General features: G+C 41.2%; 1 protein-coding gene across 1 annotated transcript in view; it reads right to left on the bottom strand.

Moving 5' to 3' along the window:
* Positions 1-26,422, bottom strand: part of LOC126354716 (arylsulfatase B-like) — a 100,283-nt gene that overhangs the window by 28,218 nt on the left and 45,643 nt on the right. The window contains exon 5 of the mRNA XM_050004566.1: positions 8,051-8,303. Within this exon, the coding sequence (XP_049860523.1) occupies positions 8,051-8,303 (253 nt within the window). The remainder of the gene's footprint in view (positions 1-8,050; positions 8,304-26,422) is intronic.

The following is a 26,422-nucleotide window of genomic DNA, read 5'->3' as shown; positions in this document are numbered from 1 at the left end:
GTCTGATTTTTTCCGCAGGGCTGTTTCAACGGGGTGAATACTTCATTATTTGCTTTCCTGTCATTTAGAAGGGTGAATGAGGGCCTAGACTAAATCACAAAGCAGCACATTTTTGTAAATAATAAGAAAACAAACAATGCTAAATATAAAATCCCAAATCCTAAAACGAGTTGTTGTGGTGTCTTGAAGCGGTCGCACTTGACAGTGAGCAGAAAGTCGCAAGACTCTACCAAGATAGAGTACGTAGCGAACTAGCGAAAATCGTTTTTTTCACTTAGGAAACTGTTAGATTATGAAGATATAAACTAAAATTGCCATAACTTATTTCGGAAAACGACGTAGTTCACTTTCATTTTGAACTTTGTCATATTTGAAAATGCTTTAGTGGCTGATCTGTTCTACGTAATGCGATTGGGAGTAATCAGTACAACGCTTATTCAGTTCTTAACGTGTTTGATCCATACTTTCATAGTTGTACCATTATTATTAAATACGGAAATAACTCTACCTATTACGTTTTCAAGCCTGAACCGATTCCGGTGACATTTGATATGGGGTAGCTTGAACCCTGAGAAAGATCATAGGATACTTTAGAAAGTTGTACTATCTTTCATGGTATTATTAAGACTTTTAAATACGGTGTAGGTGAGTGGGATGCGAACAACGCTGGTCCGATAGTCGGCGCCCTTCAGTGATTATAGATTATTCCGCGGAACTGGAAATATAGTGTTATTGTGTGCGTGGTATATGATATTGAGTTGCTACACCACTTTGCAAAGCTGTAAATTTTCTGTGGTGATACAATAATAAAATCCGATGGCAAGCCCGAGAACTTTATTTAAAACTGTTACAACAAGCCTCGTGACCGTAAGTATGATTCAGCGCATAGATCAAAGCGAACTCGAATTGTGTTGGTTTCTCGAATTCAATATAACTCGCAGCACTCTCATGTCCGCCAGAACTTGGATGCAGAATGTCAGGTGGCCTTAAGAGCTAGAGAGGCATCATAACAGACGCGAGCCCGACGCATTTTAAATGCAGAATGTCATGCGTCTGTTACAGCTTCCGAAACGTTGAGCCTCATTTAAAGACTGTGCGGCAAATAGAAAAAGACGTCGTACCTTTACATGGCGAACCTGGGAGGCTTATGGTGAGGCTGCATTAGAATATTATCTTTCAACTGACTATGTTTATTATAAATTAGTCATCTTAGTGGGACGGATCAAAATATAGGTACTATGATGCACTGTAATTTGAGATACAAACGGTTGGTACGTGTTTCTCTGGTAGCAAAATCTCTCATCCAGTACCAGATGTGCCAGAGGAACCTCTAAAAGCTCTACTTCTTTAAGAATGCATTGAATTGAGACATTTTTTAATCACAGTAAATACGATGCATGGGTTGAGATTCTATTTGCAGCAAAATAGAAACACATCCATTACCTACCTGCATACCGGCCTTGCATAATTTTTTTGTGTATTTGTCTCTACATCTCTATATACAGAGATGCGTATAAGTTGTCGTCTCACTCATCATGACTACCGATACGCGAGCACAGCGGTTAACAGTTAGTGTCAGATATAACACTCTTATCATAATGACTGTGGCGCAAAATATATAGAATGGCTGGTTAAGTATAAGAAAGTGCCTGATGGCCTCAAACTTTTGAAGGTAACAGCAGTGTCTATAAAGGAGGTGCTTCTACTACACATTTAGAATTACACATCATCACTAGATTAATCACGGATTGGGCGACAACACGTCATACGTGTGTATGGAGTTATCTACCTAGCCCATTAGACAACTGAGTATCGTATTGTGAACACCTCACACATATGTAAGGGGTCATCATCTTCATACGTAATATAACTGAGTTTCAGATTCTTATGGATGAAACAGATGCCTACATACATATTTATAACGCTTTGTCACGAAAACACTTATTAATCTGAAGATGATTTATGAATCGAAAGTAGATGCCTCCATACAAATTTATGACATTTCGTCACGAAAACACTTATTAATCTGATGGTGATGTATGAATCGAAACTCGTAATTAAAGGAAGTGGTAACCACACAATATGTGACTTCCATGTATTTTTATAGCATACTTCGCGCTAACACAACCTTCAAACTACGTAAAAATGGGTGCATACCTCTTACGTGACTTCACGTCAAACCTCGACTGTAATCTCATCAATGTCAATCAAATTTACCAACCACAGTGTTACGTATGATGCTACTTTATTTTATTTCCAAGACCTGCAGTTTCAGCATTTCACTATGCCATCTTCAGACATCAAACAAGACGAAAATATCATATAGAGTCATAAATATCTGGATGTCATGAATTCAGCCGGCACTCTAGTGCTTCATTCTAAGACTTGATAGCAACAAAGCTGCTAACAAACAGCTGTAAGAAATTTTCGTTTTTATTTGGGTAGATGCATAAGTGGACTGAATATGATTCAGTCACATGCTGAAACTGGTAGACTTCAAAATAACATAAAATAACATCTTAAGTCACATGCCTGTTCGTGAATTCCATTGACATTGACAATTACTAAATCATTCGATGATCACTGCCCATGATGGACTAACAGAGACAATCTTATTAGGTTGAATGAAACAATAAATAATATACAATGAATGAATGAACCATGCCGGTTGATGCAGTGATGCTTGGGAATGGGTAGCAGGCGATTACATCTAAATATGTGTATGCACACACTTATACTTTGCCGATAAGGGCATGGTGGAAGGTACTAAGCATATCAGAGTTTCTCCCCATTCCAGTCGTGTGTGCAGTGGCTTCGATGTTTCTGACCTTTCAGTATTCTCATTCTAACTGCTGTAAGTTGAAACCGCGATGGATGACGACCAACAGTTCTACTCTGTTATGAGCTCGACCTGAACAGGCCCACAGCCTGTTCCACGTGGGCCCAGGTAGCATCGGCGTTGTAGACAGAGCAGGACAAGCATCGGTCGCTGGTCAGGGTGTTCCAGTGTGTTCCCAACGTTAACTCATTTCTGGCTGTGCACCGTTGCTGTGGCGCACCGGGGCCCTACTTCGAGCCACACGAGCTTCGAATACATCCGCCAGTTCAGTTCAAATTCTTTCGGTTGTGTTCACGTGTCTCCTTTCCGAAATAACGGCACTATCTGCAGTTACTTGGCACTTCCATAATCAATGGTCCCCTCGGTCTGCTGATTCATCAGGGCATGGCCATGTTCTGTTCTATTTCGCTTCAATCCCTTATCGGCAACTTGCGAAGTGCAAGCTGATTCGCTAGCGTAGACTGTATGGTCAGCACAATGTTTTCAAAAAATTTCTTTAATGCAATTTTTATGTTGGACACACACTGCAACACCTTGTAAGTTCCGCATGATCTTTGCTGAACGAACTTCTGACCCAAATGAAATTTTGGAAAGTTTATGTTAATCATATTTTTTACGTTCTTGTTGTGGTATTGCCACAGTAACTTCATCCTTAACACATCTTTCACCGAGAAGTGAAATACCACTTTTTATACATCTACCTTTGAAATCTTTTTAAGAGAAGGAAAAATTTCTTAAAAATTTGGTCCTCTGTTTTATCCGTTAGTGACTGAATTTCCTAAAATTCTGAAACACGTATATATTTTTATTTCTGAATGAGAAACGAAATTTCAGCTTCAAAATAGCCTTATTACCGACTTATACTACTAGAGCCTTTCTCCCTATTTCACCTCCATAGGGCTCAATTTTCAAGAACAGTGAAACACAATCTTTATTTCTAAACAAAAATTCAGATTTGCATATATTTAGCTTTAAAAATTCTTTTATAATTCAACAATTTCATATAACATTAGTGATGATTTTCCAAAAGCCCTGAAACACTTCTATTTTAACCGAGAACTGTAATATCAGTTTTCATAGATCTAGTTTAAAAAATTCTTAAACAGTTCTTTATTAATAATCTATTTTCTTAAACCTTTCTCCCATTATTTTACGCTCATAGAGGTTAAACCTCAATAAATTCTGAAAGATATATTTCTTTGTTGCTACCCGAGAAACCAAATACTGATTTTCGCAGGTCTCGATTCAAAATTGCCTTAATTGTATATGTTTTCAAAAAGAGAAAGAAACATTTCATCTCGTATGTCACTCACTTCGAAGAATTCCTTCTTAAACGGCGCTTGCAGTGTAACATCAACACCCTCTTCAAATTTCGAGTTTCTACCATTGGTTGTTTGTGCTGGACGACGATGAGACAGTGAGTAACTCATTCAGTCGGGACATTGCCTTTTACATAAAGGGTGTTTCACAATTCATGTTACAGACTTCTAGACGTTGTAGAGGGGACTTAGGAGATCAAGGTTTTCATAGGAATGCATGTCCGGAAACGATTCGCTTCCGTTTTGCAAGGCAACAAGAGCTACTAAATCGTGCGGTAGATGTTTCTTACGCTATTCGCTTGTTTTGGTAGGCTATCCACATTCATCCATGGTACGATGACGCAATGTCACCTGATGTCCTCTGTTTCCATCAGGCTTGTTTTCATGCTTGCTAGTAATGCTTCAGTTGACATAACTAGTATCCCAGCAACAGGATTCCTGAGCACATGTCTACAGAGTAAACCAATATATCGTTAATTTACGGTGAATCTCTCAGTAATGGAAGAGAAGCTCAGCGTCACAAGTACTTTCCCAATCGTCTGACACCATCTCATACCATATTTCCCAGAGTAGAGCAATGGCTGCCACAGCGTAGGAAATGCACAAGTGATACAGCAAACTGTGGTGATCCAAGAGGGCTGCGCACGGTCGTATTAGAAGAGGAAGTGCTTCGTCGAGATGAAGAGAACTCATCGACGAGTACTCGAGCCACTTCACGTGACTTATATGTGTCTCACTCGTCTGTCTGGCGTGTTCTGCACGTACAGGAACTCCATCCATATCGCCCTCACAAAGTACGCGCCGTACTCCCGGCGGATTTTGTGCCACTTGTCAATTTCTGTTCTTGGTTGTCACACCGTTGTGTAGATTTCCCTATTTCCAGAACGAATTTTGTTCAGCGGCGAAGCGCATTTCAGCAAGGAAGGTGTTTTCAACGTGCGAAAGAGCCACATTTTGAGTCAAGGAAACCACAAAGCCACGTGCACACGAAGATTTCAGGACACCTTCGGCATCGACATCTGGCCAGGTATCTGCGATTGTTGTGTAACGGTGCCGTACATCCTTAGCCGCAACTAACGGGTGTCAGGTACTTCATATTCCTGCACCAAGTCTAAACGAATTTTTGGGAAATATGCCACTGGACATTTGGCACGAATTGAGGTTCTAGGAAGATGCCACGGCGATACATTTTGCAGTTCGAGCCAGAGATTTCTTCAGTGTCGTCTAAGGGGCGAGTTGGATCGCTCGAGGTGGATCACATGCTTGGCAATTACAATACCTGGATTTAACCACTTTGGACCTTTCCTTGCGGGGCCACACGAAGAGTGTTTTTTCTGAGATCCCTGACCAGTTAGACGAAGATCTGGTTGCTCGGATCATGACTGCGGCAAAAGTGATTAAGCATATGCCACGCACGTTGGACAGAGTTTAAGTGAAATTGCCTGACTGCAGCGAACGTGGTGGTCTTCGTATCGAAATGCTGTTGTAATATAATAGGAAATAGTAGTGAAATCTGTACATCTTGCTTTCTTTGTAATATGAAAACAATCCGTTTCCAGATATAGGTTCCTATATAAAACTGGATCTACTGACCCCCCTCTGCAACCTCTAGAAGTGTTGAACGTGAATTGTGAAACACCCTGTATATATACATTTAAACGGAATGTTCACAAAATTAATTATTTGCTTTTAAGTGGTTACTTTCATACCGACCAGGTTTCGCTAATTCCTTTCAACGCATCCAATATTGCACAGTACCCCTGTAAGCGGTACTTGTAAGCATACGAGTATACACCACTGGTCCATAATGGTGTTTATTACTTTATTTGGCACAAATGAGCGATTATAGTGCTATTACTATATTCATAACGGTTTCCTGATAACTAAAAATATGAGTGCGTTTATTATTGCACTGGTTTGCTGTATGCCACAGATGGATTGGAAGAATTTCTACTGCGTTTATTATCATTTTTATGTTTCTAATTTAGTAGTCTTGAGATATTAGCTAGCAAGTCAGTAATGGAGTGACTATTTACGGATAGTCTTTGAGTCAGTCGTATTCTGAGCTGGGTCTGTATTCAACTAACATTTTTTTCCTGTAGATTGAATCTTCTGATGTCTCCTGAGAAAACTGAAGGGAAGTTGAACTCACATTAACATTTCCTATAAAAGACCTATACGGGGGTCCTTTATTAGAATATTTGTAGCTAGTTCTCGTCCTCGCTATTTATGTAGGGAAAGAGATTTTCATGAATTCAGGTCCTAGTCACATCCAGTCCCCCTTAAATTACCTTGAAAATTTTAGCCGCTGAGTTAATGTACACAATTTCCGCTGACAGTTCTACTGCAGGAAGATTGCTTGAAATATGCAACATGACGAAAACAGCATTTGCACACACTTGAATATTATATACTCCTGTTTGTATAATCATTATAGTTAGTGGGATGATACTGACATTCGTGAATATTACTTTTAGATCTAAACGACGATGTCATTGAGGTGGCAAATTTCTATGAAACACAAAATTTTTAGTGACTGCGTAATGAACTGATGGGCAGACGTTACGCAACCGCACATGGCAGTTTTAGAATTTGGAAGAGACCCTGATGCAAATAGTACAACAACTGTTTCTACACTTTCAAACACTAACACATTAAGACTGTAAGAATTGTAGTCTGGATAGTGAGCATCAAGTTCACCAGTTAGTGAAACGTCCACGACAGATGCAGCACGTATGGTAAGTTAACCTATCTTTCAAGAATCGTTTTACGTAAGTCGTGAAACTATCACCGCTTCTAAGTGGCTGCAAATGTGAATAATAAGCGTGGTCCGAAACTGGTTGTGAACCACACTTCTTTTGGAAATGTTTTCCTCCTGAACAGAGGTTGATAATTTCCTACAGGTTTTTCAAAATTACCAGTGAAACTACCATGCATAATTTCGTACTCCTGATTCATTCGTATGAATATGCACCACCCCATATTCGACGCTGGACTTAGGAATATATAAGAAATTGAATAGTTTTTCTATTAGGTTTAGCATTTCAAGAGAGTACGCACTGACTATTATCTCATTGTTTCTGTGGTCTTCAGTCCAGAGACTGATTTGATGCAGCTCTCCATGATGCTCTATCCTGTGTAAGTTTCTTCATCTCCCAGTACCTATTGCAACCTACATCCTTCTGAATCTGCTTAGTATATTCATCTCTTGGTCTCCCTCTACCATTTATACCCTTCATGCTGCATCCAATACTAAGTTGCTGATCCCCTGATGCCTCTGAACATGTCCTACCAACCGATAAATTCTTCTAGTCAAGTTGTGGCACAAGTTCCTCTTTTCCCCAATTCTGTCCAGTACCTCCTCATTAGTTACATCATATACCCATCTTATCTTCAGTATTCTTTTGCAGCACCACATTTCGAAAGCTTCTATTCTCTTCTTGTCTAAACTGTTTATCTTCCTTCTTTCACTTTCACACATGGCTAGACTCCATGCAAATACTTTCAGAAAAGACTTCCTGGCACTTAAATCTCTCTTCTTCAGAAACGCTTTCCTTCCCATTGGCAATCTACAATTTCTACACTCTCTGCTTCGACCATCATCAGTTAATTTGCTTCCCAAACAGCAAAACTCGTTTACTTCTTTATGTGTCTCATTTCCTAATCTAATTCCCTCAGCATCGCCTGATCTAATTTGACTACATTCCATTATCCTCGTTTTGCTTTTGTTGATGTTCATCTTATATACTCCTTTCAAGACACTGTCCCTTCCTTTGAACAGCCCTTCCAGGTCATCTTTCATTGTTATCCTCGATGAAACATTTTTCAGCATTAGTTACATGGATAATGCGGATGCCGCTTTCTAGATTGGCAGTGTACCGCGACAACTCACCGGCCAGTATGCGCCTGTTGGGGTCGCTGATGTAGAGGAACCTGTTGATGACGTCGTGGGGCGCGTCCAGCCACTTTGCGGCGTCGCCCGCGTGCACGGCCTGGTGCGCCAGGTACAGGAACAGCGGCCTCTGCAGGTCGTGTTGCTGGATCAGACGCTCCACCTCCTCTGTGAAGACGTCCGTCGCGTACCGCCCGGCGAACTCCCAGGCGGTCGTCATGTTGCTGTGCATGTCGTAGCCTGCGCCGATGTCCTGCACGGAAACAAGCAGTTCTCCTCTGGGTCGTGGGCAACCTTGACGTAGTCATTCCGCAACGTAAAGCAGTCACTTGTGCCGGACACTTCTTTGTATGGTAAGGCAGGGTGACAACTACTGAACTACATGAAAACAAATGTAAATTATTTACAAACTACGATGTGCACACACCATGTAAACGTCACTTTTCCGATGTAGGTTATGACGCATTCGATAAGCCTGCCATCCTTGGCGATGATGTGGCGCAGACGAAAAGCGAAATTCTGCATGACCCGCTGAAGTTTCGGAACATCAGTGCTGTCAATGTCCTCCTGAAGAGCTGTTTTCAGGTCAACAATGCTTTTGAAGTTATTGCTGTACACCTGTACAAAAAGGTGTCGCATCTGTCTCAATCGGGAGAATACGACGGCCGATCGAGGATCATGCCAATGGCTTCTGGGTACCCCAGAGCCAGAATGCAGCCCCAAAGTGCTCCTCTAGGACATCACTCTCATACTTAGGTAGGGTCGAGATCCGTCTTGCATGAACGACATCTTGTCGAAATCAGGGTCACTTTGGATAATGGGGACGAAATCACCTTCCAAAACCTTCAATTACCGTACGGTAGTCACTGTGATATCAAGGAATATCGCAACGATTATTCCGTGACTGGACATTGCACACAAAGTGACCCGTTGAGGGTGAAGACACTTCTCGATCGTGGAATAACTATTCTCAGTCCGCCAGATGCGCTAATTTTGCTCATTGACGAACCCATCTACATGAAAGTGAGCTTCGTCGATAATCCAAATCATACGTACATACTAATTCCCAACGGTGGAGTTCGAACGTCCTAACGCAAATCGTTCAGAAGTAATGACAATCTTATTTCACATAGTACAATAATTGTCACTCTGTAAATATAATGTTTCAGAAGTGAAAGTAAATACTTTAGAACGTAGTACCACAGACTAATTCGATTAAAACAGTCTATTTGAGTCCAGTTTTACAAAGGACACAGCTGCATGAAACTCAAATAAATACTGGCACAAAAGACCAATCATCGAGCTCAGAGCTGATTTTCAAAATTTCCACCTCCAGTTTCAATATACTTACGGATTTTTTTGGCACCACAACGTGTAAGTCTTTCTAGGTCATCTTGCCGTTCTTTTACGATTTTTAAGTAAACTTTTCCACTCCTTTTGTCATTTTGTACAATGATGTTTTCTCTTAATTTTCTACTGGTACCTAAACAATGAAAATTTTATCTTCTAAGACAAATCTCAGCAACTAATGTAGCGTATGCGGCACACCAACACACACACACACACACACACACACACACACACACACACACACACAGGTACTGTTTTTCGCTAAGATTATTTCAATAGTTTTCTGGGTAGCCGACTGCAGTTTGATCGTCTCCATATCTCTGTTCTTAACCTGCAGTCTCTTCACTGCCACATATTCACTGCATCAGTGGCCTACTGAGTTTGTGGCATGAGGTTTCCCTTGGCAATATCTTTCTGTTTTTCTCGGTGCAGCATTTCATGTAGAGGAACCTGGCCCATTTCCTTCTTCTCAATTTCAGTCACAAATAAAGTGAAAAAACTCAATAGCAGCTTGCTTATTCTCCCTCCTTCTTCTTTATACCTTATATTTTCATTGCTTCCAGTGCTGAGGTAAATTTACAGACCTGCTCCTAAATTAGCGCGATGTTAGTGTGATGTGCTATCTTGCTCTACCGCTAATCGTAGCTAGATTCTTCCTACAGCATTGCCATATGACGCTGTTCTCTCCACAAACGTTCTGCGGTGGTCGTTAAGATGTAACGACACACTTTCTACATTTGCCAGACTGTGATAAATGTAATGTATGAAGCTTCTTTTTTCGGTGGTTTATTTCTTCCATAGTCATTTACTAGACAGATCACATATCGGTTTCTAGGACTTTTTGAGAATGTTCTCCCAGATTACTGTATGTTCCAGTTCTTATAGTGTGTTATTATCTCCCCCAGGTGGCAACCTTCCAGCAGGAAATCCTGTTGTGGTTCGGTACTGGGATGTGGCCCGGCTCAGGTGTCTCTATAGCACTACTCAGCACAATGTCCGAGAATTTTTGGCTTAGTTGTATCATACTCCGTATCAAAAGTGCCTTGTATTTTACTTGGGCATTTGTTAGCCCAGGGTACATCTTTTATGGCGGGAAGTTTCATCTTTCCAGATGTACCAGCCAATAGCAGCCACTATTTTCCTAACCAAGCTTTGAACCACAGGGTTTAGTTGAGCAAAGTACCATATTTTTGGTATTTTGGTGTTGACCAAATCTGCCCTCTGTCTTTGTTGTGTTTAGAGTCATCTATTCAGAATACTCTTCCGATTGGCATTAAACTAGTTTTTCCTGAAGTTTGCTTTTAGAGTCAGACACTGTTTCATTCTCCTATGTGTTGTTATTGACTTCCTGATGGTCCTAGTCCGATCAAACTGATACCCGCGTCATCTGCATATGCTACGCATTCAGTTATACTTGAATACAGATTTATTCTCTGATGTTTGCAGTTCACCATTATAATTAGTGGGTCAACTGTAATAACGAAGAGCGGCATTGACATGGGGTTGCAGTGTCGAACCGACGTCTCATTGGCTATTTCTCTGGTTATCTGTCCATTGATCAGATTGTTGGAACTGGTACGGTTACATATTTTTAATCATTTGAATAGGTTTTACTTTCAGTCCTAGTCCAAGTAATGCTGAGAAATGCCGTAGACGGCCTAACTTAGATTTAACGCTAAAATTCCTGCCTGTGGTCGCGATATAGCGAAGTAAGATGTGATTTCTCTATAATCTGCTAGACGTTTAACCTATTGTTCGTCCTTTTACTGATGCTTTCTGCCTATTATGTATGATCTCACCTAGAACATTCTTTATTCTAGCTTCAATAACGCGGGCCACAAGCTTATAAACACAGTTCAGGAGAAAATGGGACATAATTTATTTAAATCTTCATGTAGGCGATCTTTCGGAATCATGACTATAAGGCTATCATTTAAACTTACCGGTATTTGCTTGGCTGCTAAGCTCATTGTATGTGCGTCCAAAGCAATATTCCAGTTAACAGCATACAAAAGCGGCTTAAGACATTCCATTGACAGACCATGATTTCAGGGTGGTTTATTAACCTACACCTTCCGCGGTGAACTCCGAATATATTCAGCGATTACTTTATTTGTTAAACGATTTGTGTCGTGCTCATTTAGCGTTATTGAAAATAGTTCTCATTGTAGTAGTTGATTCTACGTTCATACTTTGTACACTCTACAGTTGTGCACAGTATTCCGTGACATATTACCTTCATTCAGCCTGAGATGTCACAGAGCTGCCCTATTACTTTATACTCTGTTAATAAATTGTTGTCTTGTGCGATATTTCTGTTTCCTGAGATTCAACGATAGTGAAGATTCGTTGGAGTTACTGTTACTATGTATGGAAAGGATTTTAATTTCATCCATTTGTCTTCTTTTAAACAGTGACGAAGCTGACTTAATTCTTTCGACTTCTATGAAACTTTCCGCTGCTAGAAGTGTATCACAATACAATTCACGAAGGAATCGAAATTCGGTAATTCGTTTCTGCAGCTGATTTCCTTCATAACTATATGCCAAAATGTAGCTAATGAGTCGATGTTTCGCATAGCATCACTACCACAGCAATATCGATTGATATGTGTGCTGTTAGCGCCAAATTGTCTACCATATTTGTTGCACTCGTTTACGTAACTCTTTCTTCTCAATTCTGTCTTGTCAATCGAAAGGTACAATGATACACCAAGTGGAGTCAGGAATATATTGGCCAGATTCAGTAGCTCATTTTCTTCGCCACATACATTCTATAGTGGCGTAGCTGTAGCACTATGATAGGAAAAGCGTTGTCGATCTCCCTTCACAATTTCGCAAGCCTCCTCTAATTCTAAATGAAGTACATTTACTTCTAGAACTGCGCTTCTGATAAAGTTTGGTCTTTGTCTTTTGGCTTTATAACACCATTAAAATCTCCGCCGACAACCGCTTCACCCAAATTTTTCGGTAGGCGGTATAGCATCTCATCTGGAGGAAATGGGCTCGTTTTCACCCACGCTCGTTCCCGTATAAGTTCATAAATCCAGTGCCGTTATACGCAGTACAGACAGAGAAGAGCTCTGACAGTTGAAGTGGCCTCGGTGCACGTGCTTCGCGCGTCCACGACGGCCAATCAGATCATCAGATTTTGGTTACGTTATCGTGACGATGCCCCACTAATACCGTCGCGTTAGGCAACCCCTGCTTTCAGGTAGTGGTACCGCGTGCTTCATTCAGGTTTGTGTGTTTACATGTGCGTACCACTAATTTTGTGAGTCTTGCCATACGTGTAGAAAACGGCGTCCTGTAGTGCAAAGAAAAGAACTTCTGGAAAACGAGCTACGCTGAAATATCAAGTACGCTAATTGCGTGTTTACTTTGAAAGCGAAAGAGACACTGGTGGGCCCTTGACACCAGTGAGTGATGCGATTGGCAGGGTGGCAGAAGCATTGAACACCTACAGCGACAGTGAAGAGAGTCTCTTTATGTTACTGAATCATGTGGTGGGCAAACCGATGCTTCTTCACACGTACAATGCGATGTTTGTAGATGAAATCGGAATGCCTACACATTCATTGGAAGCAGTTCTATTAAGGTGTATACCGTTACGTAAAGCATGCGACGTGTACGTTAACTGACAGGTTAACAGCTTCCCTCGCCTGTTATAGAAGTGCCCTACTGTCATCACCAGCAAGGAAAATCACAAGTAGAAGCTATGCAATTAAAATGTATATCTTGATCGATAATCAGTTGAAGGCTCCTGCTTTCCAGGGAATGCTTCCATGTTGATGGCTCCACGCCAAATTATCGCCAGATCGCGAGGGTGTTTTCCTAATGATACGTACACAGAAATTGTGAGTGTGGTATATATGCCTTCCCAGGTTGCTTGTGGTGCTCGGAAATAATACGCTTTGAATGTTTTTGTGAATGTACGTATTCTCTTGAAGAATAAAATTAAAAATAAAAATACTAGAATTTGTATTTTCCGTTATTGTTAACTGTATAAAACATGCGATGAAAATTCTATTTTAAATAAGATTTGAAATGCTGTCAAGTAAGAGCGTGGTCGTCATTACACACAGATAGTAAAAGATATCGGCTCAGTACTTTCACAACACGACAGAGGGAACCTGTGTCCTTCGTGCAATCTTCATAAAGCATTCTTGTTGTTGTTGTTGTCTTTAGTCCTGATACTGGTTTGATACAGCTCTCCATGCTACTCTATCCTGTACAAGGTTCTTCATCTCGCATTACTTTCTGCAACTTACATCCTTCTGAATCTGTTTAGCGTATTCATCTCTTTGCCTCCCTCTACGATTTTTACCCTCCACGCAGCCCTCCAATGCTAAATTTGTGATTCCTTGATGCCTCAGAACATGTCCTACCAACAGGTCCCTTCTTCTTGTCAAGTTGTGCCACAAACTCCTCTTCCCCCCAGTTCTATTCAATACTTCGTCATTAATTTTGTGATCTACCCATCTAATCTTCAGTAATTTTCTGTAGCACCACATTTAGAAAGCTTTTATTCTCTTCTTGTCCAAACTATTTATCGTTCATGTTTCACTTCCATACATGGCTACACTGTATACAAATACTTTCAGAAATGACTTCCTGACACTTAAATCTATACTCGATGTTAACAAATTTCTCTTCTTCAGAAACGCTCTCCTTGCCATTGCCAGTCTACATTTTATATCCTCTCTACTTCGACCATTAACAGTTATTTTGCTCCCCAAGTAGCAAAACTCCGTTACTACTTTAAGTGTCTCATTTCCTAATCTAATTCCCTCATCATTACCCGACTTAATTAGACTTCTTTCCACTATCCTCGTTTGGCTTTTGTTGATTTTCATCATATATTCTCCTTTCAAGACGCTGTCCATTCCGTTCAACTGCTTTTTCCAAGTCCTTTGCTGTCTCTGACAGAATTACAATGACATCGGCGAACCTCGAAGTTTTTATTTATTTTCCATGGATTTTAATTTCTACTCCAAATTTTTCTTTTATTTCCGTTACTGCTTGCTCAGTATACAGATTGAATAGCATCAGTGATAGGCTACAAACCTGTCTCACTCCCTTCCCAACCAATGCTTATCTTTCATGTCCCTCGACTCTCATATCAACCATCTGCTTTCTATACAAATTGTACATAGTCTTTCGTTCACTGTAATTTACCCCTGCCACTTTTATGATCTGAAAGAGAGTATTCCACTCAACATTGTCAAAACCTTTTCCATGTGTACAAATGCTAGAAATGTAGGTTGGCCTTTCCTTAATATTTCTTCTAAGATAAGTCGTAAAGTCAGTATTGCGTCACGTGATCCAAAATTTCTACGGAATCCAAACAAATCATCCCCGAGGTCGGCTACTACCCGTCTTTCCATTCGTCTGTAAAGATTTCGCGTTGGTATTTTGCAGCTGTGACTTATTAAACTGATAGTTCGGTAATTTTCACATCTGTCAACACCTGATTTCTTTGGGAATGCAATTATTATATTCTTTTTAAAGTCCGTAGATATTTCACCTGTCTCATACATCTTGCTCACCAGATGGTAGAGTTTTGTCAGGACTGGCTCTCCCAAGGCCGTCAACAGTTCTAATAGAATATTGTCTTCTCCCAGGGCCTTGTTTCGAATCAGGTCTTCCAGTGCTCTGTCAAGCACTTCACCCAGTATCGTATCTCCGATTTCATCTTCATCTACATCCTCTTGCATTTCCATAATATTGTCCTCAAGTACATCGCCCTTGCATAGACCCTGTATATACTCCTTCCACCTTCCTGCTTTCCCTTCTTTGCCTGGAACTGGGTTTCCATCTGAGTTATTGATATTCATGCAAGAGGCTCTCTTTCCTCCAAAGGTCTCTTTAATTCTCCTGTAGGCAGTATATATCTTACCCCTAGTGAGATAAGCCTCTACATCCTTGCGTTTGTCGTCTAGCCATCCCTGCTTAGCCATTTTGCACTTCCTGTCGATTTCATTTTTGAGACGTTTGTATTCGTTTTTGCCTGCATCATTTACTGCATTTTTATATTTTCTCCGTCCATCAACTAAGTTCAATACTTCTTCTGCTACCCAAGGATTTCTACTAGCCCGCTTCTTTTTACCTACTTGGTCTTCTTCTGCCGTCACTACTTCTTCGCTCAGAGCTACCCATTCTTCTTCTACTGTATTTCTTTCCCTCATTCCTGTCAACTGTTCTCTTATGCTCTCCCTGAATCTCTGCACAACTTCTGTGTTAGACAGTTTTTTCCAGGTCCCATATCCTTAAATTCCCACGTTATTGCACTTTCTTCAGCTTTAATTTATAGCATATAACCAATAGATTGTGGTCAGAGTCCACATCTTCCCTGGAAATGTCTTACAATTTTAAACCTGGTTCCTAAATCTCTGTCTTACCATAATATAATTTATCTGATACCTTCTAGTCTCTCCAGGATTCTTCCATGTATACAACCTTCTTTTATGATTCTTGAACCAAGTGTTAGCTATGATTAGGTTATGCTCTGTCCAAAATTCTACCATGAGGCTTCCTCTTTCATTTCATACCCCCAATCTATATTCACGTAGTATGTTTCCTTCTCTCCCTTTTCCTACATTCGAATTCCAGTAACCCACGACAATTAAATTTTCGTCTACCTTCACTACCTGAATAATTTCTTTTATCTCTTCATACATTTCATCAATTTCTTCATCATTTGCGGAGCTAGTTGGCATATAAACTTGAACTACTGTAGTAGGCATGGGCTTCGTGTCTATCTTGGACACAATAATGCATGTACTATGCTGTTTGTAGTAGCTTACCCGCATTGTATTGTTTTTATTCATTATTAAACCTTCTCCCGGATAACCCCTATTTGATTTTGTATTTATAACACTGTATTCCCCTGACCAAAAGTCTTGTTCCTCCTGCCACCAAACATCACTAATTCCCACTATATCTAACTTTAACCTATCCATTTCCCTTTTTAAATTTTCTAACCTACCTGCTCGATTAAGGAATCTGATATTACACACATCCTCTTGAGTAGAGATCCGAATGGGGGACTATTTTACCTTTGGAATATTTTACCCAAGAGTACGTCATCATCATTTAACCCCACAGTAAAGCATTAGTTTACTCTTAATTGTTGACTGAGGTACAAGAGAAGAGACGTGAGTGAAGCCTACGCGTCGCGTTTATCAAAGATATTTGATGCCGACTGCCAAACGTTGGTTCATCGTTAAAAATGAAGATTGGATACTGCAGGAGCGCAAATATGGGAGGCACCGCAGAAGGCTTTGCAGCGACTAGAAAAAGAGGAAAGTGTGCAGGTACTGGATCGGACTTCGTTCTGGCGTAACCACAAGCTCCGGAACGAAGATGAGAAACGCAAGACCAGATGAGGTGAAACAACGTCGGCCAATGGTGAGCGGACTAGGACCGCTCCACTACCGAAGCGCCTTCAAAATGAAGTGAACATAATCGCCGCTCTTGCCAGCCTATCCATTCAAATCGGCTGAGTATACGGACAATATAGGTACAATTGTAGACCGGCACTCGCAGATCAGTTATTAGCAACGTGTGTCTAATTTAAAGGGATTTAGCATAGCCAAGAATATTACTGTTTGCACGTCGCTCATCGTTTGCGACTACTCCTTGTTAATCTCGGATAATTGTTAATCTGCCTTATAGAAATGAAACTACTAAAGTTTTTTATTGAACTGTTGTATAGCATTCCGAGAACGCCGCATCCCTTAGGCACCCTATACGAAACAAGTGGGCAGAACCCAACAGACCTCACATTCGCATTGCACTGTGCTGGAACTGCAGCAACGTAACTACCTCTGTTAAAACGTTGAGGCACCACCCCGTCCCAGTACATGAGAAAGTGGAGAGGCGCAATAGAAGTGTATCCAATCTCTCAGGAGAACACAGATTCCTAGGAACACTATACGAGCAATTATGTGACTAATAAGAAATTGCATGCTTGGCCGAATTGGTAATTCTACCTCCTAGCTCTATAGCGCTCTTTTGATTAAATGGATCTTATTTGGATTTAACTTATTCCCCAACATAAACCATCAGTATATAATCGAACAAGGCACAATCCATCTTACTATTAATGAAGCGTTTGCTTGACTATAACACTCGCCAGTAATACTTTAAATTACTCTTCATCTGTAAATAACGTAGTAATTGTTACTGAGTTGTATCGCTTATATTATCCAGAGTCTGGAGTATTTATATTTTTCTTTTGTGAAGAATTCACCCAGTATAATTATATATCGCATGGATATGCATGTATCATAAATCCGCTAATAAACTAAAATATCTTATCTCGCATTAAAATATGACCTTGATCATGTGATAGTTAGGACTAACTTTTATATACCATCAATTACTTGCTAATCCATAAGTGTTGAAAAGATTCAGAAATTAGATATTTTCATAATGTATTCTGACATCCAATTCCAGAGATACAAATTGTTACTAAGGCAACGTAGATAAACTTCTTTAGGAACCTCCTCTGATTATTTGTACTGCAACTCATGAATGTTTAATATAATCTTCAGATATATATCAATTCATTCCTTTCGCAAACCTTTTAGAAATATTCTCGCCATCTCTAGTATTTAATGTATCGTAATATTTCAATTCCAACCTCTTACGAAGTCGTTTCAATGTTTTAAGCTAATAGGAGATATTCATTTAAAATGACGCTCTTTCTTTTAACTATTCTCAACGTCATTATCTAAATCCAATCGCTGATTCGAGCGCTCTTACGCAGTTTACTCAAATTTGCTTTTATTTTTAACTCTTTCCCTTTGAAAATCAATTATCGAAAAATCGCCGTGGCTATATGATAATTCGGGAACTAGAATTTATTTTCAACCACTGAAAGTTTATTTTCTTTCCTTTTAAATCTAAGTCCTTTGTAATGATCAAACGCCAAGTGTGAATGGGTGACGGTCAATAAACCTAATATCCCACACTAAACTAGAAGAAAATTATCGAAACAAAAATCAAAATAAATCCTAGGTAACACCACCATATTATGTCTGAACTTAAATTTTAGATTTTCAAAATATAACCCCCTTGGCCTCTCGTATACGCACTAATCAATCTTAATGTAAAGTCAGTCATCGCTTTTACTACAGAAATAGCGGTAGCAGTTGGGATTTCCTCTTTATGATGGTTGACCTAAGGAAATGTGTTCTAAATAGTTGCATCGCTAAGAATTCGTATGGACAAATGACGCTATCTATAACAACACACCTCAGATTAGTGTTTTCCTGTGCTTTATTCGCCAGTCCAGAAAAGCTTCGAGAATAACGCTAGGTAAGCAGTTACTCCACTTCTAAAACAACGTTACAACCACGTACTACGATTTCTCAACTAACTTAGAATAAGGCTTTGTGAATACCATCTAACCAATTGCAACACCCAAAGCCACTGGTATGTGTATTAACTAGTGTCGCAGAAACACTAAACATATCACTTGAGACAAAATCACTGAACTCAAGCCTTACGTATCCTCATATTTTAAGGACTCACGAGTTCTACAATCAGATACTGAAATACCCTTGTCTAAACACGTGCCAACTTAAAATCACTTGGCCTTTCGTCAAAGGTTATGCAAAATACAAAGAGACTGACTCTGACAAAATTCAGAAAACAATTACACTCCCCATACCTTCGACCGCTTCCTTGCATTTTAAGCACATTTCAACAAAATCGCGGAAAATTACACACTGACGAAATAATCGATACAATTTTGCGCTAGGTAGGTATCGATCAAGACTCTTTTAGGTGTGTCCTAACTCATATGCAGTAAGACATATGTCATCTTACCGACCCAAGCGCGCTATCTGGTCAGCTTCTCAATGACGACTTACTGAAACCCCCTTGAGTGACATAGTTGAACTGTTAATTCAGAAACATGTAGGCTGCTACCTTTATTAAAATAGAGAATCTCATGGCCACCGGTTGCTTTTGTAGCGGCTGATTTCTGACGCGCCCAAGCTCTGTTGTCGGGCAAGGTGCGTGGACGATCTTCGCCGATCGTACGAATACATGCGTGGCTAGACACAGTATGGATTTTTCTAGAACTTATGTATCAAAATAGACTTTAGTTACAATGAATTCAAAATGTCACATGCTCTTCGTGGACTTATGTAACTTCTTGGCTGCTATTACAGTAGACTGGAGTGATGATATATTTGACGACACGAACACCGCTTTTTTCCGTTGTATCCTCGCGCTGTTCCTATTGGAAATGTATAGTTTTACTTAAAAAAGAAGTTGCGAGAAGAAAAAGATCTCCACTTTAAAACAGCTGCCAGAGCAAATTCGATGCATTTCGAGGTCTCTTGCTCGTGAATACGCAGAAAACTTGGTTTCCAGTATGCCTGGAGATGCCAAGCTACCATCGAATCTGCGGTTGACGGAAAGTATTATATACTGTAACTGCATTTTTCTTTTGTTCACATACGTTACACATATACGCTTTAGATTATTGTCGAATAGATTTTTCTACTGATTAACCACACTACGATCTTGCATAACAAACTGAATTACTTTATTTATAAATCCATTGCATTTTACGTTGTCACAAAAAGAGTGATGTGACATATTACCACGACAGAAAAAGAAAAATAAGACGTAAGATTCGATTTCAACACGGGACTTAAAACTTCGAAATTTTGCTGTTAGCGACTGTACTACTAACTCACTCCTTGTTACGATGACCATGTAGAATGATGAAGTTTTACCGTCAATTTCTCGAAAACAATTAAGTGTTGATATCTAAGCCGCAATAGATTTAGCATCATTTTCACGGTTACTTAAACGTGCAAAGTTCCGACTGTAGAGAGCGAACTAAAGTAAGTTTCCCTTGTTATAGAGAATTACAGTGACAATAAACATGTTATGATGCGTACAATTATGTGGTCTATTATAAATACTAAGACAATAGGCAGCAGTTATGAATAAACCACCACCACAAGACGTTCAGAACATTTCTGAGTGTCGCGACACCATGAACCAAGCGTCTCCGTCCCGGACGGTTACCAGCCTCACTTTCAGCCTGCTGAAGAGGTCGACCCAAGATCTTCTTGATTAGATCTTTCCACCTGCTACCTGTTCTTCCTCTTGATCTCTTCCCTCGATCTTCTCCTAGGTTTTGTCCATGGCTTCTTACAATATGGTGAATGAAGTGGAGAATTTTTTGGTTGACTCGAGAAGAAAGGCTCCTGGAGATGCTGTGTTGCTCCATAATTGGCACGTTTGTTGTTCTTTTGGCCCATTTCATGTGCAGCATCGTGCACCAGCAACAAAGCTCAAATGCATGAACACAGTGCTTGTCTCTGGCCTTAAGCGTCCATGTTTTGCAGCCATAAAAGAACACAGAAGCACGAGCGTTCCAAAAAGACTCAGCTTAGTGGTCTTCGTTGTCGCTTTGTTCTGCCATGTTTCCGTGATCTGCTTCATGAACACTCGGCCAAACGAGATCCTCCTCCTTACCTCATCTTCGCTGCTTCCTGTGTCGGTTGACCCAAAGTAGACGGAAAAATACACGACTTCCAGTTTCTGCAGTCGACATGCAAGTTGAGTTCCTCGAACAAATATCGTGAACAAATAAATTAGAAAACCTCACGAATTTTGTTTTACATTGTGTTCACTTTTTTTTGCAAAATTTCAAATTATTACCACCTCGCAGAAATAGCTCCGCCACCTGTTCGAAGAGAGACAGCTGCGAACAAGTGGAAAAGGAAATTACTCATCCTCTGTATGGGCATGAACCGCATCCGCAACGACTGGAGTCAATGAAGAACTTCCTTAGGGCATCAAAGGAACTTACAACCACTGCTGAGAAAGATAGACTACGACTACGAACGGCTGCGACCTGCCTTGCCAATGGTTGGAAAAGAATTGTTGAAGCTTTACCTCCAGGCCATGATGGGGAACGGACAACTTGGAAGTCCCTAAATAGGCTGAGATCCGGAGTCGGACGATCAAAAGTTAAGATGGCAAAATGGGGATACACAGATCCAAATGATACTACGGTCTGACTGTGGAGAGGAACGACAGTCCGGCACATGCTTCGGGGTCGACTGTGTCCACTCTCCTGTTCAGAAGATGACCTTCAACAAGCAACAGAAAATTCACTGGAAGTGGCCAAGTTTTGGTCAAAAGTAATTTAATCACAACTCTATAATATATATGTACATGTACCTGTATGTTTCTGACATGAAAATAATGATAACATTTGATAGTAAGTTTCCAAGGAACTTAATAACATGAATGAAATGATTGTATGGCATTGATGGCCGGGAGGCCCCATTCGGGAGAGTTCGGACGCGGTATTGCAAGTGGTCTTTAATTGACGCCACATCGGCGAATTGCAAGTCAGTGATGATGGGCACACAATAGCCAGTCCCCTGCCGGGAATCGAACCCGGGCACCCTTCGTGGTAGGCGGTAACGCTACCACTACGCTACGGAGGCGGACGCTTAATTACATATCAACACTGATATGTAACCTATTTCTGTGTACCATCGGTTCGAAGATATTCACTCAAAACCTAATACGCCAAAATACACTTTGGTGTGTTTTATCCCTAAAAAGTTAAATTGGGCACAAACAAAAAAATACGTATTGCATTATTTTGCCCCCTCTACACACCCGCCAAGTTTCATCAAGATAGTTCATTGACACTTCGGAATGTTTCCTTGATAGTCGAAGATTTTCCGACAGTTGTGCCCTGTGTGGTCGATCCACTCTACTATCACGGAGCACATGTGTTTGTTGTACACTCTACGTCCAATGTGACCGCTTTGTAAGCGGTTTACTTAACTGACTTTCAGGCTCATGCGACGTACGGCTGCCTCTATGCTGCGCTTCGTTCGGTGTTAATGCTCGGTTATACTGACCGTTTTGTAAATACCTGTGTCTTATATACTTACTCCGGTTTATTACTATTACCATCTGACTGTTTTCTTTCAGTCGATCTAGTCTCGCAGAAATTTCCTTTATATGATTTTTCCCCTTCATTTTGACGAATCATCTATTCATCCGGTAATATGAAACGGTTCTGATAGCGTTTCGTGTTTACTTCTTTCCTCGCTTTTGGAAAATAATAGAAATAACAATAATAATTTTAGAGCAGATGGGAAATAAGCCCAAGAATTATACTTCTGTGCGACATTGGCGTTCCTTTTTTTTTAGGTTTTTGATAAAATCTTATGTATACTTAACCAATCGGAAAGCATTATTTGTAATAAAAATAACATTACAGGTGAGACTGTTTCTTTTCACAAAGAACTTCGTTTCTACTTTGAACTGCTGCAGATGCAGAGGTCAGAAACAACTAAAGACAAGTGACATTTGAATGGCAGCATTGGTTTGCTGTAGGATTCAATAGCGAATATGTGGAAAGATTAGCCCAACTTCAAGTGGCTCAAATGGCTCTGAGCACTGTGGCACTTAACTTCTGAGGTCATCAGTCCCCTAGAACTTAGAACTGCTTAAACCTAACTAACCTAAGGACACCACACACAGACATGCCAGAGGCACGATTCGAACCTGCGACCGTCACGGTCGCGCGGTTCCAGACTGTAGCGCCTAGAAGCGCTCAGCCACTCTGGCCGACCAGCCCAACTTCGAGCAGCAGCCTGTAGTGTGTCTCTGGAATAATAGAGCGCCCTGCATGGAGGGGAAAAATAGTCTGGCTCTTCCATTCCTTGCCGGCCGGAGTGGCCGAGCGTTTCTAGGCGCTACAGTCTCGATCCGGGCGACCGCTGCGGTCGGAGGTTCGAATTCTGCCTCCGGCATGGATGTGTGTGATGTCCTTAGGTTAGTTACGTTTAAGTAGTTCTAAGTTCTAGGGGACTGATGACCTCAGATGTCCCATAGTGTTCAGAGCCATTTGAACCATTTTATTCCATTCGTTATTTAGGGATCGCAAGGTAATTCCAAACCAATCAGACTGACATCAATATTCTGTAGAGATATTCGACATATTTGGTACTCACGTTTCGTTACTATGAAACAGGATTCTGAATACCTTTCCTGTCGTAGTGGAAAGAGACTGTACACCATTGATCGTAAGAAATTAACTATAAGATTTATAATTTAAACACTTCACAGCCACAAGTGTGATTTACAAACGTTTGCTTGAAACAAACCATTACCCAGTTAGCATTTTTTACTGTGTGAACCCCGGGGTTATAGTATATATATGCAGCGTGTATGAGTGTCTGCCAATGTTGTATCCGCAACGGAAACATGGCACATACGAATGAATTAAAAACAGCCCTGTATTGACAAACTACTCCTAGAGGAATACATTAGATGAGATACCCAGTCAAGCTTAATTAGTAAATCTATAATGTCGAATAGATATCCTATTAGGGTAATACAGCTAGATACAGTAAAATTATTTATTTTGAAACAATAGAGGAATGATGTAAATGTATAAAGCAGGTGCAGAATGTTAAATCCTAATCTAGGTTTGAGATAGTGAGAACACCTGTGACTGTTCTCTAAATGGCACCCTCGTTTATTAGACGCTCACACTACGTTGGGTGATACCGATTATCCCCGTGAGCCGTAAGACTTCCAGCCTTACTGGCACTGACACTAAAGGGCTTAGAGAACAGGCAAATGGAACTAACCACATTTAGTGTGACTGTTTCCCAATCTGCCAAGCAGTGGTGCGTGTATCACCGATTACGGTGCAGAAGATGTATATTGATGACCCAAAACATTATCACTACCTGCTTAATAGCTTGTTGGTCCAGCCTTGAAACGAAGTACATCGCTGATTCTGCATATCAGGGATCCGAAAATTTGTTGGTAGGTTTGCGGAGGTATGTGGCATTAGACATCTTGGGACAGGTCATGCAATGGTTGTAAATAACTGACCGCTGGCTCTCGTATGCGATGCTGGTGAATGATAGAAACGCAGACAGGTTGCATAGGATTTACATCAGGCAAATTTGATCACCGAGACATCAACCTGAGTTCACTATAAAGCTCCTCAAAGCACTGTAGCACAGCTCTGAGACAGGGAGAATTACAATGCCAATAAATGACATCGCCGTCGGTAAAGATGGTTCAAATGGCTCTGAGCACTATGGGACTCAACTGCTGTGGTCATTAGTCCCCTAGAACTTAGAACTACTTAAACCTAACTAACCTAAGGACATCACACACATCCATGCCCGAGGCAGGATTCGAACCTGCGACCGTAGCAGTCGCACGGTTCCGGACTGCGCGCCTAGAACCGCGAGACCACCGCGGCCGGCGTCGGTAAAGACCTCAAGCATGAAGCGATGAGGCGTTTCGCAACTCTGAGTGTGTCTTCGATTACTACCACAGGTCCCTGCAAGCGCAGAAGAATGTCTCCCATACCAAAGTAGTGCTCACACCAGCCTGCGTCAGTGGCACGCAGCACATTTCGAGCCGTCGTTCACTTTGATGATAGCGTTTGTGGAAAAGAACGCCGACATAGTGTGGCAAAATGTGATTCACCCGAAGAGGTGAGACGTTTCCATTGATCAACGGTCGAATCCTAATGGTTCCGTGACAACTGAAATCTTAATTGACAATGTCATTTGGTCAACCGATAAACACGTATGGGTGGTTTTCATATTCGACAACGTACGATGAACGATGTGCTCCGAAACACTTGTGCGTGCACCAACATTACGCTCTTCCGGCAGAGATTTCAAAGATCACGATCTATCCTGATTTACAGATGAGCCTCCGAACGCCACGTTCTCTGAAGAATCGTGGACGTCGAACCAAATTAGCGCCTGGAGGTAGTACCACTGCCCTTTTGCCTCTTTGGGTAAACGCTCACGACACTAGCACGTGAACATTCGATCAGCTTCGCGGTTCTAGGGATGCTCGTTCACAGACTGAGCGTAATAATACTGTGCTCTTTGTCAAAATCGATTACCTCAAAGGATTTCACCCTTGGCAGCCTATATCTTTGCTAGTGTGATCACCCGCCCGTGTCTGCTCCTTTCACATGCTTACCGCGTCACGTGATCGCAATCCCATCAGGTGGCATCCAACGTCTCAGTACGCAGTGGTCGTAATATTTTGGTTTATCGGTGTACGTTGCATACCTGTAAAATCTGTCTGCACAGTGGAACTAGTGTAGTGTCCGCAACCTCCTAAGGCTGAAACTGCATGAGTGCGACACAGAAACGATTCAAGGTTTCTGTTTGCTCAAAAACTACAACAGAAACTCAGCTCAGTTATTCGTTCGTCAGAAAGAACTTCAGTATGCCGCATACTCTACAGAGAAGCAAAGAATCGTCACTCTGGTTACTTAACTCACCCTACGTGGCGATATCGACACTTTGCCAATTCTGACATTGAGACTCTTCAATCCCTCCCTTATCAGCATTCCTTACCAGCAATACGTCCTCTTTCGACGCCTGCAGGTGTGTATCTTACATGCAGTGTGCCGGTTTCCTGCGAGGCTCGCGGAAACTACGTGTGGTCTGCCTGCAACGAATCCCCGTGCCTTACGAAAGCAGCGTCTCCCACTAAATGGGTCATGAAACTCCCAGCCAATTCCCTGATGTTCATATGGCGTATAGGACACTGTTCTAATACACACTAAAACTCAGCCTACAGCCAAGGACACCACTAATGACATTCAATTCTCTATTTTTTTGACGGGAAACATCGCTCGCTTTTCTCGTGGGAAGGTCTCGCATCCGCCGTTCGTGACACCCTCGCATCGCTCCTTATGCCCTCTTCACATGTGAGATGTTAACGGCTCTCCACCCCCTGCTCTCAGCCTCTGGCAGGTTTCCAGCGACACGAGTTCGTCTAACCTCATTGCACCGGCCTTGTCACAGCGAGATCTCCCGTATGGCTATATAGCCGCTGTCTCCACACTGTTTCCTATAGTGCATTCAAACTCGTACCTCCCGGTCGAACACGACACGGCGTCTCTTCTAACCTCCCTTATGCTGATCGCCGCTTTCACGGTAACGTGTTACAGACACCAATACGT

Source organism: Schistocerca gregaria, chromosome 3, assembly GCF_023897955.1.
Source record: "Schistocerca gregaria isolate iqSchGreg1 chromosome 3, iqSchGreg1.2, whole genome shotgun sequence".
NCBI lineage: Eukaryota > Metazoa > Arthropoda > Insecta > Orthoptera > Acrididae > Schistocerca > Schistocerca gregaria.
Note: the sequence above shows the minus strand (reverse complement) of the source record. Positions and strands in the feature narration are given on the sequence as shown.